At 32.7% G+C, this 12,434-nt stretch overlaps 2 protein-coding genes across 3 annotated transcripts; both read left to right on the top strand.

The window, feature by feature from the left end:
• The first annotated feature begins 1,091 nt into the window (after positions 1 to 1,091).
• Positions 1,092 to 3,790, top strand: LOC106765926 (endoglucanase 2). Its single transcript, XM_014650692.2, has 6 exons — positions 1,092 to 1,415; positions 1,515 to 1,798; positions 1,937 to 2,374; positions 2,616 to 2,763; positions 2,936 to 3,102; positions 3,238 to 3,790. The coding sequence occupies exons 1-6, from the start codon at positions 1,178 to 1,180 to the stop codon at positions 3,568 to 3,570; spliced, it is 1,608 nt and encodes a 535-aa protein (XP_014506178.1). The 5' UTR covers positions 1,092 to 1,177; the 3' UTR covers positions 3,571 to 3,790.
• Positions 3,791 to 6,177: 2,387 nt separating this feature from the next.
• LOC106769105 lies at positions 6,178 to 10,734 on the top strand. 2 transcript variants are annotated; one of them, XM_022782767.1, is made up of 4 exons: positions 6,178 to 6,340; positions 8,250 to 8,583; positions 8,671 to 9,106; positions 10,167 to 10,734. In XM_022782767.1, exons 2-4 carry the CDS (start codon positions 8,253 to 8,255, stop codon positions 10,339 to 10,341), a joined length of 942 nt encoding a protein of 313 aa, XP_022638488.1. In that variant the 5' UTR covers positions 6,178 to 6,340; positions 8,250 to 8,252; the 3' UTR covers positions 10,342 to 10,734. The 2 variants fall into 2 exon arrangements, with proteins under 2 accessions (XP_022638488.1, XP_014510071.1); XM_014654585.2 differs by having other exon boundaries at positions 6,179 to 6,340; positions 8,250 to 9,106.
• Positions 10,735 to 12,434: the final 1,700 nt, after the last annotated feature.

Here is a 12,434-nt window from a genome sequence, read left to right as displayed (position 1 = left end):
TTTTTTACCAAATTTTTTAAACTTTATTTGTTGTTTCAAGCACGTTACATTATAACATTTGGATTGTTTACACTGTTTGACAGATTATGATGTAACGTGCTTGAAACAACAAATAAAGTTAAAAAAATTTGGTAAAAAAGACTAAAACCAGAGTTTTTTAAAGTTGAAGGATTAAAATGTACTATAGTTTGAAAGAGGGACTAAACACAAAAACGGTCAATAGTTGAGGGATGAAAAACATATTTAACCCTAAAATTGTACTAATAAGATGCTTAACATAAACTTATGAAAAAAAAATCCTATGAAAATGAACGTAAATATAAATTGACGAGACATACTTAAAACTTTAAGTTCCCTTTCACGATATAAAAATGAGATGCAAATTATGAGTTGAATTAACATAATTAAATAAAAATAAGAAATTAAAATAATAAAGCCCATATACACCGAAGAAATTAAAGCTTAGATAATATATATTGTTGAAAAGTTAGTTGGTTTATGAAGTTTTCTTAAACATTTTATAAAGGTTGCTGATAAGAAAACATTTTAAAATAATTATTTTGTTATATTGGATGACTGATTAGTTAAAATATCATACTTTGAATTTACATTTTATATTTTACCTTGCTAGTTTGAGTATTAGTATAGTATTAGTAAAATTAACTTGTGACATAGCTGTTGAAAAAATCATTGAAACATAACTCAATTTTATATGTATAACAATTAAAAGTATGTTTTGTGATTCTCTTTCTATCATCATTCAACTGAAAGCTTTTGTTTATTGACCCAATAAATTAAAATAAAAAACTTGATTCGTTACTTATTAAATAAATAGATAAAAGAACATATATATAAACTTTATCTTCTTCAAACCTTTCTACAAATAATCAGCAGAAGAACCTCAAATCCTTGTCCTTACGTTTTAAGTGGCACCATTCTCCGGCGGCACAATCACCCGTTGCAGTTGCGTCTTGGATTCTCATGCTTTATTTTATAATTAATAATAATAATGTAGCAGTTCTAGTTTTTTTACTTCACAATCATTTTTACAACATCAAAGTAGAAGAACACCCCCTACTTGTCTTACTCTACATTCTCTTCTGTATTAAAAAAACAGTGCTTTAAAATCACCATGACTTATCTCAAAAACCGTAGTAAGTACCTTATTTTCAATTGAATGGAACGACACCATCTTAAAGAACCCAACAAAAAGCACAACGTTGGTGCCTTGTTTTGGTGGTTAACAGTGTCCGTGATCGCAGGCCTCCTACTGGCTGCTGCTGTGGTTTATGTAGTAACAAAGTTTGAGGTTGGTCACTCTGATTCAGCTCAACTCACTTCTCAAACCACCAAAGTTGTTCAGAAATACGCCTCTGCTCTTCAATTGGCTCTGCAATTTTTCGACGTCCAGAAATGTAATGTAACCAATGCGGACTTTATATTGTTAAGATTATTTATTACTATGTTTCGCAAATACCCAAGTTGATTTTTTGTTGAAAAAATTGTGCTTGCAGCGGGTAAGGTTGAGAATCAGAGGATATCGTGGCGAGGGGATTCTGGGCTTCGAGATGGGAGTGAAGCGGATTTGGATTTGTCGAAAGGAATGTATGATGCTGGTGACCACATGAAGTTTGGGTTCCCCATGGCTTTCACTGCAACTGTGTTGTCTTGGGCGATTCTTGAATATGGAGATCGCATGGACGCGGTGAAGCAGCTACACTATGCACTTGACTCGTTAAAGTGGATCACTGATTATCTTGTTAATGCACACCCTTTTCCAGAAGTGCTTTACATTCAGGTCAACTATTTATTTCCCAAGTTTCTTATCAAACACTATAAAGAAACTGAATTAAATCAAGCATAAATTCGTTTTTCTAGTCATTTTTACTCTGGTAAGTAAGCTGAATGAAACACGCTTTTGTTTTGTTGATTGAAGGTGGGGGATCCTGAGGTGGATCATAATTGCTGGGAAAGGCCTGAAGACATGGATGAAGAACGGCCACTCACTCAAGTTAACTCATCTTTTCCAGGAACAGAAGTTGCTGCTGAAACTGCAGCTGCATTGGCCTCAGCATCTCTTGTTTTTAAGCAGATTGACTTCACTTATTCTAGGATTCTCCTTGGACATGCTCAACAGCTGTTTATTTTTGCTGATACATATAGAGTTTCCTACAGTGTCAGCATCCCTCAAGTGCGGGACTACTATAACTCATCTGGTTTTGGGGATGAACTCTTGTGGGCAGGTGTATGGCTCTATCATGCAACTAAGGATCCTTCATATCTCAATTATGTGACAGAGCAGAATGAAAAATCATTTGGCGGTTTAGGAATCGTATCGTGGTTTAGCTGGGATGATAAACATGCTGCAACTCAGGTACCAACTATGATGCAGTGTTTTATAGCCTTCAGTAAATAGTCCATGCACCATCATTCTCTCGGAAAGTCATTCTAACCATGTTTCTCAATTGATTGGTAGCGTTAAAACTTCTTCTACTCTAAAAGTATGTAGAAATCAAACACTTTTTTATTCACTTTTCCTTTGTATCTCTAAGAGGAATTAGGCATATTAATCTCTGTGATAGATATTCTTCATGCATTTTGTGATTATGAACTAGGTTCTTTTGTCCAGAATAAGTTTCTTTGGGGCAAGAAACATCCCAGATGCGGAGAACCTTGACCTTCAGATGTATAGAGAAAGTGTTGAAATCCTCATCTGCACGCTTCTACCTGATTCACCAACAGCCACCACCAACAGAACTGAAAGTACGATTGATTTCTTCCCTCTAGCCTTTGCATTACTTATGTCTGCCTATTCTTTTTCGTTAATTCAGACTAAAGGGTACCTAGGATTTCATGTTAATAAGGCAAAAGATGGCAAAGAACATATCAAATATTAATCTCCCCATTGGATGAACCAACTATCATCATGTAACAGGTGGACTGATATGGCTAGTGCCATGGAACTCTTTGCAACATTCAGTGGCTTCTGCATTCTTAACTATTCTTTACAGTGACTACATGCTGACATCTCAAACCGAAACACTGTACTGTAGTGGGAAATTGTATAAGCCAGTAGATCTTCGCAAATTTGCCATTTCTCAGGTATGCAAGTCTTGCAAAATGAGAGAAAATCTTCCATCCTTTTAATCATCACTGTATTTGGCTTCAAAATTTCTCACCTATAATCAGTATGAATGAATGTGACTCTATTTTGCATTTGTGGTTGAACAATTTCAGGCAGATTATGTGTTGGGTGAAAATCCTATAAATATGAGTTATCTTGTGGGCTATGGAACTCACAACCCCAACTACATACATCACAGAGGATCTTCTATTCCAGTTAATGCTACAACTGGTTGCAAAGATGGATTCAAGTGGTTTGACTCAACTTACCCCAATCCTAATATAGCATTTGGAGCATTAGTTGGTGGTCCTTTCCTTAATGAGACATACAATGATTTCAGAAACAACTCAATGCAAGCTGAGCCAACAACATATAACAGTGCTCTCTTTGTTGCTCTCTTGTCTGGTTTAGTTGCAAGTTCCACTGTACCATTCTCCTTCTTCTAAAACTTGTATCATCTAAATATGTGAGAATGAAGAATATGAGGTGCGAATCTAAGTTTCATATGTAAATTTTTAGAAAACCTTTCAAACAGTTTTGCTTTATTTGGCATCAACACCTATCTTCATAACGAAGAGCCTCTCTAGTTTATTAAGAGAAGCAACATAATGCGTTATGTACAGAGCTTCTAGATTCCGTTTCTTAACCTTGTGAATAGTCTCTTTCTGTTTGGTGTTTTCCTTTATCTTCAATAATTAGCAATAATGAAGCAACAGCTTCTGCTTTTCTTTATCTTGCTTCACTACTTCATTACACCATTTATTAATTATTTGATATTTTCAAACATCTTTGATCTATAACGAATGACAACGTAATATTAATCATTAATTTTATTAATAATTGAAACTTATTACTTTAGTTTCTAAGCCGAATTATTTGACCAATTCATAAATTTTGGTGCTTTAGTTGAATCTCAATAATGATGTAACATTATTATACTCAATGGAATGTGTATTTCTTTTCTTTTCATTAAATAAATATAAGTCAACATATTACTTTTTTTTAATCTTGAATATTTAATATATTACATTTTTAAGTAAATACTTAATATATTATAAAATGTTGGTTTAGGTTTGTGTATTTATTTATTTATTGTAGAATTACTATACAATTATCATCGTTGAATTGAAAATATAGTAATTAATTATAATAAATGAAAGTAGTATTTTCTTCTTACATTATTGAGAATACCTTTTAAGTTTCTAAAATTGTTCACATGTGTGTATCATCTCTTTATCTAATGTAGCTTTGTTTTTTTTTTTTCTCTTTATCTAATCGCAATCGTTGTGGGCTTCTTTCAATTTCCATAAATTTTTTTAGGAGTCTAATTTGGATCAATTTTTTAATCTTATCCTTAAGAACAACATGTTCCTCTATGTCGTGTTCCAAATTGTGATGGTATCGGCAATGTTCAACGTTGAGTGTTTCATCCAAGACATGTGATCAGGTTGTATTAAGAGGGGTGTAATTTGTGAACCGCAAACCTCTCATGGGGTCTTTAGGCAGTCGAGTTTCTAAGTGTGATCTCCCTGCTCCTTCTCCTTTCTTTTCAGCATTCTTCCTATCAATTGCTTCTTCTAACCTTTGAAAGTCTCTTAATTCCTCAAATTGGATGTATTTAGTAGCCCAAGTTTTGAGTTCGTTCAAGTTCAATGCAAGTGTTTTGCATAAGCTATCTAAGAATGAGCCCAATTTCAATGTTGTTACAATATGTTGCATAACTACTTTAGGACTCTTATTTCTAATTTCTAATGCCACCTTGCTAAAACGTTCTATAAATACCCTTAACGAATCGTCCTTACCCTTACGTATGTTCATAAGCACGATGGATGTCAGGTGATGAGGTTGACTTGTTGCGGCAGGCGCGTGAACCATCCGAGCTCCATTCCTTTGAATGATGTTAGGAAAAAATTACACCACATGACGTCATGTGTCTTGTATAGACGAATTAGGGTGACAAAGACACTAATATGGTCATCAAAAGTGTTTAACGACTTACCTACACATCATATTTATAGTGTCCTTAATGAGATTTTACCTTTAGAGAAGACTAAATTACAACTCATTAGGTTTCAAAGCATGTTTTTGATGCTAACATGCTAATTAGACACTAATATTCATCTAGTATAATTGATCGATCTAAGTGTTATATGAACGTATGTACAGTATCTAATCTTTTTCTCTCGTATCTCATAAAGATGACTAACCACAATTATAACAAAAAAATAGATATCTTCAAAATAATTTATACTAAGTACATAGTATTATAGAAAAATATAGTAATTAATGTTGCTATTGTAAATCTCACACTTTTTACTAAAATAAATTTATTAAGTTTGAAAACAATAATATGAAGAAAGTTTTATGATTATTCATCAGCATTAATTGAAAAAATAGTTTTATAACGAGATAAAACTATAAACTATTCTCGTGATTATAGAAAAGTTAAGTTATTTGAAATAAATAAATAAATAAATTGATACTTTACACCAATTAATACATAGTATAGAAAAATGTAATAATTAATGTTGCTAATACAGTGTTATGCTTTTTACTAAAATGAATTTGTATTGACTTTAATAACAATAATTACATGAATGTTTTATGACCATTCATTAACATTAATTGCATAATAGTTTTTGTGTTGTGACGTGAACTTAAATTATATTCTCATTATTACTGGGAGATTAAGTCGTTACAAAAATCAATTGAACTTTACATCACATAATATAGAAAAATATAATAACCAATGTTCTTAACATAATTTCATGATTTTTTTACTGAAATAAATTTGTATTAATTTTGAAAGCAATATTTAGAAGAAAGTTTTATGATTATTCATTAACATTAATAGCAAAAAAAAAGTTTTATAATGTGATATAAATCTGAGTATAGAAAATTTTGAAAGCAATATTTAGAAGAATTATCCACGTGGAATATTGTGAATTTCCGACAATTTTTTGTGGATTAATTTGATGCTGAAGAAAATGAAAATAAAAATAAAAATAAAATAAGATAGGGTAAAGGGTAAGTGAGAAATGGCACAATGAATAAAGCACATGCTGCTTATCTCAGAAATGGGTTTCCGTTGCCTTTCTTTTCTTTTTCTTCCCAACGAAGAGAAAGAAAGATAGCAACATAGAGCCCTAACACCTTCATCATCGTCGTCGTCGTCTTCTTCTTCTTCTTCCTTTTACTCGCTTTTCATCTTACCAGGTTTTCTCTCTGTCTGATTGTTGTTATCTTTCACTATATTCCTCTTCATTTCTTTTTTCTTCTGTTTTTCTCTCTTCCTTTGTTCCGTATCAAACTCTCCAATTTTTTTCCCTTTTCCTCCGTTTGCTGGGTTTTCGGTTTCACCTTTTCCTATCCAACTTTCGCTTCAATTTCGATTCCCCCCTTCTTCTCTTAGATCACTTTAAATTATTGAAGAAAAAAGAAATTGGGGAATCTCAGTTAATGCTGTTTAGGTTTGTTTTAGTTCTGTTTGTCGAGATAACCGTTTGATGCATTGCTTTGATCTTTAACTGGTAGATGCAATAGATTTAAGCATGAGGGCTTTTGTTATCTACAAAGATAATAATAACAATTAAGAATAACTGTTGCAGAAAGCAAAGTCCGAAGAATTATAGCCTATAAAACAATTGCTGTTTTTGTCGGTTGCTTGTTTTTGCAGTCGCATTGTTCATCTATTTTCAATTTTTGAAGATATACACTGCGGTTACCCATTTGCATTAAATTTCCTTTGTGTTGAACCTAGTATCAAACACCGACTGTACTTTGTTAAACCTTATGGGTTTGTGTTTTTATATAGTAGGTAGTTGGCTTGCCAATAGTCCCTGCAGGATAATGGCTCAGCATGGTTTGAATCAATTCTGTATTAGGTTTTGATTAGAAGTCCTGGTCATTGCATGAGATTTGAAATCTGGAAACATGAACTATGCCTTGCTATTTGTCTAATATCGGTGCTGTACTTATTCCTTGTTAGAATAGGTGGATGTTATAAACTTCATAGTTTCTGGCTTCAAAAGGCTTCAGGGCCCCAAAATATGTTATGTACGAATTATTGTTTGTAAAAGACATCATGTTTGTATTTACGTAGCTGCTATGACGCTTTTACGTAGTGGAGTTTCTTGGATTCATGATTGTGGGCTTGTCCACTATTGCGGTTGATATGGTTGTCATGGTTTTGGCATGTGTTCTGCTTCCTCTTGTCATCTCTATCAAGTTTCTGGACAATTGAGCTTTTGAGTTAATATTATGCCGGTTTTTATGCATTTTATTTTATTTTTTTACATACAACTTATTTTTTTATGCATAATAATGATATGTCACCATTTAATATCTGCTATTTCCCCATGATACTATCTGGTATATTATATAGCGGATTATTAGCTTTCCTCCATTTTTTGTATTCCACCAGTGATAACACTGCTGCACAATTTATTTGGTGTATTTAATATTTATGATATATGGCTTGGGACGGGGAAACTTTGTGAGGTACTATGAAGCACGAACATACATATGCACACTCACATTGAACATTTTGAGTTATTTAAATTGACAATCAAGGTTATATTCTAAATCATTTATAAAAAAGTTAGTCAAATATAACAATCTGAACACATTATTTTCTAATACAAAAATGGATCAATCCATCCTTCTAAAATTCAAAAGATGAAAAGAGGATCTAATTCATTTAAGACATTTCACCCCTTTGTTGATCACCGTCATTGAAAAAGACATCTTCTAAGTTAGATTCACATAGAGAAGGGGAAATACAAAATGTAAAATGTGAAATAGACATCTTCTAAGTTAGATTCACATAGAGAAGGAGAAATAGAAACTTCCACAATAAGTTTCTTACTTTCCAACTTCTTAAAGAGATCATTGTGTCTACCTTCATTTGTTCTTACAATTGAAACCCAGTTACAGATGCCTTATATCTTCATCTTTCTTATGATTGAGTTTTACCATATATTTATAGTTACAATGGTTTGTTAGTTACGAATTTTCATATTTTGAAATCCAAGCCTTATGCCTTTATCTTAATGGACACATTTGATGATTACATCATCACAACCAACTTTGTTATAGTCTTCTCATTTTATTCAACATTGGGCAGGACATGGCAGCAGATGATGGTATGACAGATTTGAAGGCTAAGTTGAGTCAGTCTCATGACACTTGGAAGCAGAATATCGAAAGAAGTCAATCTCAAGTGGATGTATTGGAGGCAAGGATAATGGAGGTAAAGGCTTGCATACATGGCTCTGAGGAAGATGCAAGAAATGAGTTAGAGGTTCTATGGCGAAGAGTCAAGACTACTTCTACCCTGTTGTCCTACTTAAAATCAAAAGCTAGAATCATGGCGGTTCCTCATCTAGCCCATACATCTTGTGGCATAAAAAAGTTAGATGGGGTAGGGCTTGTTGACAAAGATGGGATTCCATTATCAGGTTGGTCTAGGAATGTTGATCTTTCTTCATTTGATGATCCAGATGAAGAATCTTGGATAGGAATTAACCGTCAGCTTGGTTCCTTAGAAGAACAGGATGCAGTTTATATAGGTGAGATACTCAAGTCTGTTCAGATGGTCGCGGATGTGATGGAAGCTCTCGTCAAAAGGGCTTTATTGGCAGAATCAGAAACTAGAACGGAAAAAGAAAAAGTGAGTTTAGGTCAGGAAGAAATTATGCGGAAGTCTGCTCAATTAGAGAGTATGTCCATGAAATTAGAAGAAATGGAGCGTTTTGCTTTGGGTACAAATGGTATTTTGAATGACATGCGGCAAAGGGTTGCAGATTTGGTTGAAGAAACAACTAGACAGAGGCAACGTGCTTCTGAAAATGAAGAAGAGCTTTCTCGGGTCAAACGGGAATTTGAGTCTCTGAAGTCATATGTTAGTAGTTTAATCACAGTAAGAGAAACCTTACTTTCTTCAGAGAAGCAATTCCAAACTATTGAAAGGCTATTTGAACGGTAAATATTTAGATATGCAATTGCTTATGTTAAAGTTTCTTGATAATTATCTATATTTATTTGACCTGCTTCAAATTTTTTGACTTAGATGGCCCACTTCCTGCTGTATTTTTATGCTTAAACATACTGAGTATATTTATACTGGATGGCATGTCGTGATTTATTTTTCTTGGATCCAGTGTGTTTTACCTGTGCCAAATAATGGTCCCTATTTCCTACTTCGGGGTGGGGGCATCTTCCTCATGCATAGGGACATTGTTTATTATGGCCTTGGATATCAGGAGCACAGCTCATATTATTCTTATACTATAAATTCATTTTTAAGTGTCATTTAAGAGAGCTAACTTGATTCGCAGTTTTAAGTTTCCTTTATTTTTATTTTTATACTAATAAAGTTTATTTGCTTTACAAATTATTTTGAACACTTGTTTGGTGGATGCTATTGGAAGTACTCCCTGTTCAGGCTACCTTCTATTATTCTTTTGAAGTTAGATAATTATATTCTTCAAATGTTCTTGTATTTGTTGTCTTTTTCTTGGGTGTTATAGATAGCGATTAGTAAGCCAGGTGGGTCTGGGAGAATCATAGTTCGTTAGTTAGGAGGAGTTGCCTATAAATAAGAGGGGTTGAGAGGGGGAGTTGTCTTTGGATTTGGTAAATATTTGAGGAGAGAACCAGGTCGCTGAATACCGGGCGGTGTAACACTGTTTTCCATAAACACATTATTTTCGTCTATAATTGTTCCGGTTCTTGTCAGGGTTAGTACTAATGGAGGCTGGTTATAGCCAACACAAGACAAAATTTTACTACGCCAATTGAAGCATAAGTCTGAGGCCAAAAAGTATGTTAATATGTAAGATAACATGGGTAGGATGGGATGGACAGTGTATATATGCCTATTCAATTTTTTATACATGATTGTGTAACACGGGCGTGTTAATATCCCCGTATTTTCGTGCTGATGGGGTTTAATTTAATTTCAACTCTCATACAGTGAGTTATGTTTTCTTTCTAAAACCAGATTTATTTGTTTTACTGGTCGATTTTTTCTCTTGAGCAGCCTAGTTGGAAAGACTACTCAGTTGGAGGGTGAGAAAATGCAAAAAGAGGCTGAAGTTCAGAAACTTATGGAGGAGAATGTGAGATTGAGTGCGATGCTTGACAAGAAAGAGGCCCAACTTCTAGCGTTGAATGAACAGTGTAAAATGATGGCCTTGAGCTCTTCAAACCTGTAAATGCCATTGCACTCTACAAATTGCTTGCTTAGCTCTTTCTTGTTGACAACTGGAGGCTTACAGGATAAAGACCATTTGTCAGAGGTCTTCTAATCCATAAGAAATCATGAATGGAGGGCTCCGTAAACATCATCAATGCCTGTTTAATGCCTCTTTCAAAATTAAACACGGAATTTCTTTTTCCTTAGAATGTAAACTTGGCGTAATTTTTAATGAGAAAAAGACGTTGTATATGTTTCCCAGAAACAGTCATCGAAACCCAATCAAACATATACCCATCAAATGTTTGAGATCTGCAGAAGATTACTCTTGTTCTATAATGGTAGAATACACAGGTTCCCTCGCGGCAAAAGAAATGTTTTGCTGTGTATCATTAAATGTGTTCAGCTTTCAGCCACTGCGTTAAAAATGTAAGTACGGATGTCGAGGGCTCTTTAGAACGAGATGATTGAACTGTGCACGTGACATTATTTTTATTTGAACATCTATCAAAACCTTAAATGTAAAGAAGAGAGCATTTATTAAATGCAATAGAAATTACTGTTCAAATAAAAACAGTTATTACGCATTTATAAAATTACTATTCTCCACGATTATTTAACTGACTTTTTTTGTTTTTATTTATTTATCTTTTCAAAGTTAAAGATAAAAATTATATCCTTTTCTTTTATTTTATATATATATATATATATATATATATATATATATATATATTTATATTGGTAAGAGATATATACTTCACGAACACAATTAAAAATCTAAAACTACAAATACAACACAACTGAATTACTTGCATTAAATCAATAACATAATTACTGTATATCATTTAAAAAGTTTCCAACTTGATCCTCAAACAAATTCACATTCAAAAATACCTTAACACAAATTCTCTTACTTAAGTTTCCTTGCTCTTCAATATATTCAAGAAATGAAATGGGATAAGGAATAAAAATGGGAGAACCTAAAAAGTAGTTAAGAAGGAGGAGATTTTTTAAAAATGATATTCAACGGAGAAGGACACTGATTCTTCAGTCCATAGTTGTTCAAAGAGGGGGAAAAATCTATGATACCTGTTCAAAGACTTATATTGAATTTTCATTAGTGAAAAACACAATCACTGCAAAATAATATTTAATCAATATGTGAAACCCTTAAAAAAGGTTCTATTGGTTAGGGTGTATCTTTCATATTATCATTTTGAAAACAACTTATTAAGGTTCATATTATCTTTGATTTTGTGCTGGAACGTATTAATGTCCTTTTGCTTTTACGAACAATATCAACACGTTCTTTGCTAACCTTTTCATTCACTGTGCTCCTCTTCGGTTTTTAGTATGAAAGTTCTTTCCTTTATATTTTTTGAGTTACTTAACATGTTTACTTGCAGAACCCTCTGCAACTAACATCCTGTGACACTGGGGGCACAACCAATGATGTCTCTCACTCAGCTGAGGGTCATCTCATTCCCAACCCAAAATTTTTCATTGCAGCATCATCCGGAAGAAATGAGAGCAACTGGACTTGCTTTAATTTCTATTTTATTTTTTAATTTTAATAATTTTTGTATTTCAAAGACGAAGAATGTTTTATTCTTATTTATTTGTATTATTGCTAGTATTATTACTATTGATACTTCTTTACTATAATTAGTTTATTACTAATATTATTACTATTATCTACTATACTATTATTATTTTTATTCTAATGACAATATTACTATTATTATTTTTATTATTATTAAATGAATTAAGATGAAATGAAGATAAAATGACTGAAGTTTTCAATAAATGTGTTGGTCAAAGAAGTAAAAAATAATGTATCGGTCATATATAGAGAAAACTCTTTATAAATTTGTATCCTTGTTCTAAGAGTTGTTACACAAGTACTGCAGTAGACAACAATGTTGAATATTTTAGACGCCTATATGATGAATCTCTTTGATGAGGAGAGTCAGAATTTAAAAGTCTTATAATATCAAATCTTAAATGCATTTTAGAGTTGTGATTATATACCTTATTATTGGAAATGAAAACACTTACCCGCAATCATTAAACATAGTAGAACTTCTCATGCAATGATCATACTATGCTAAA

The sequence above is a fragment of the Vigna radiata genome, chromosome 7, assembly GCF_000741045.1.
Source record: "Vigna radiata var. radiata cultivar VC1973A chromosome 7, Vradiata_ver6, whole genome shotgun sequence".
Taxonomy (NCBI): Eukaryota; Viridiplantae; Streptophyta; class Magnoliopsida; order Fabales; family Fabaceae; genus Vigna; species Vigna radiata.
The sequence above is the reverse complement of the archived record's forward strand: the minus strand, read 5'-3'. Positions and strand labels throughout refer to the sequence as shown.

What these genes read in the sequence shown, in the direction of transcription:
- LOC106769105 (XM_014654585.2), top strand. Translation starts at nt 8,253, where the DNA reads ATGGCAGCAGATGATGGTATGACAGATTTGAAGGCTAAGTTGAGTCAG. An exon ending in ATTGAAAGGCTATTTGAACG is followed by an intron (nt 9,107 to 10,166) that starts GTAAATATTTAG and finishes TCTCTTGAGCAG; the next exon opens with CCTAGTTGGAAAGACTACTC.
- LOC106765926 (XM_014650692.2), top strand. Translation starts at nt 1,178, where the DNA reads ATGGAACGACACCATCTTAAAGAACCCAACAAAAAGCACAACGTTGGT. An exon ending in ATAAACATGCTGCAACTCAG is followed by an intron (nt 2,375 to 2,615) that starts GTACCAACTATG and finishes ATTATGAACTAG; the next exon opens with GTTCTTTTGTCCAGAATAAG. An exon ending in CACCACCAACAGAACTGAAA is followed by an intron (nt 2,764 to 2,935) that starts GTACGATTGATT and finishes ATCATGTAACAG; the next exon opens with GTGGACTGATATGGCTAGTG.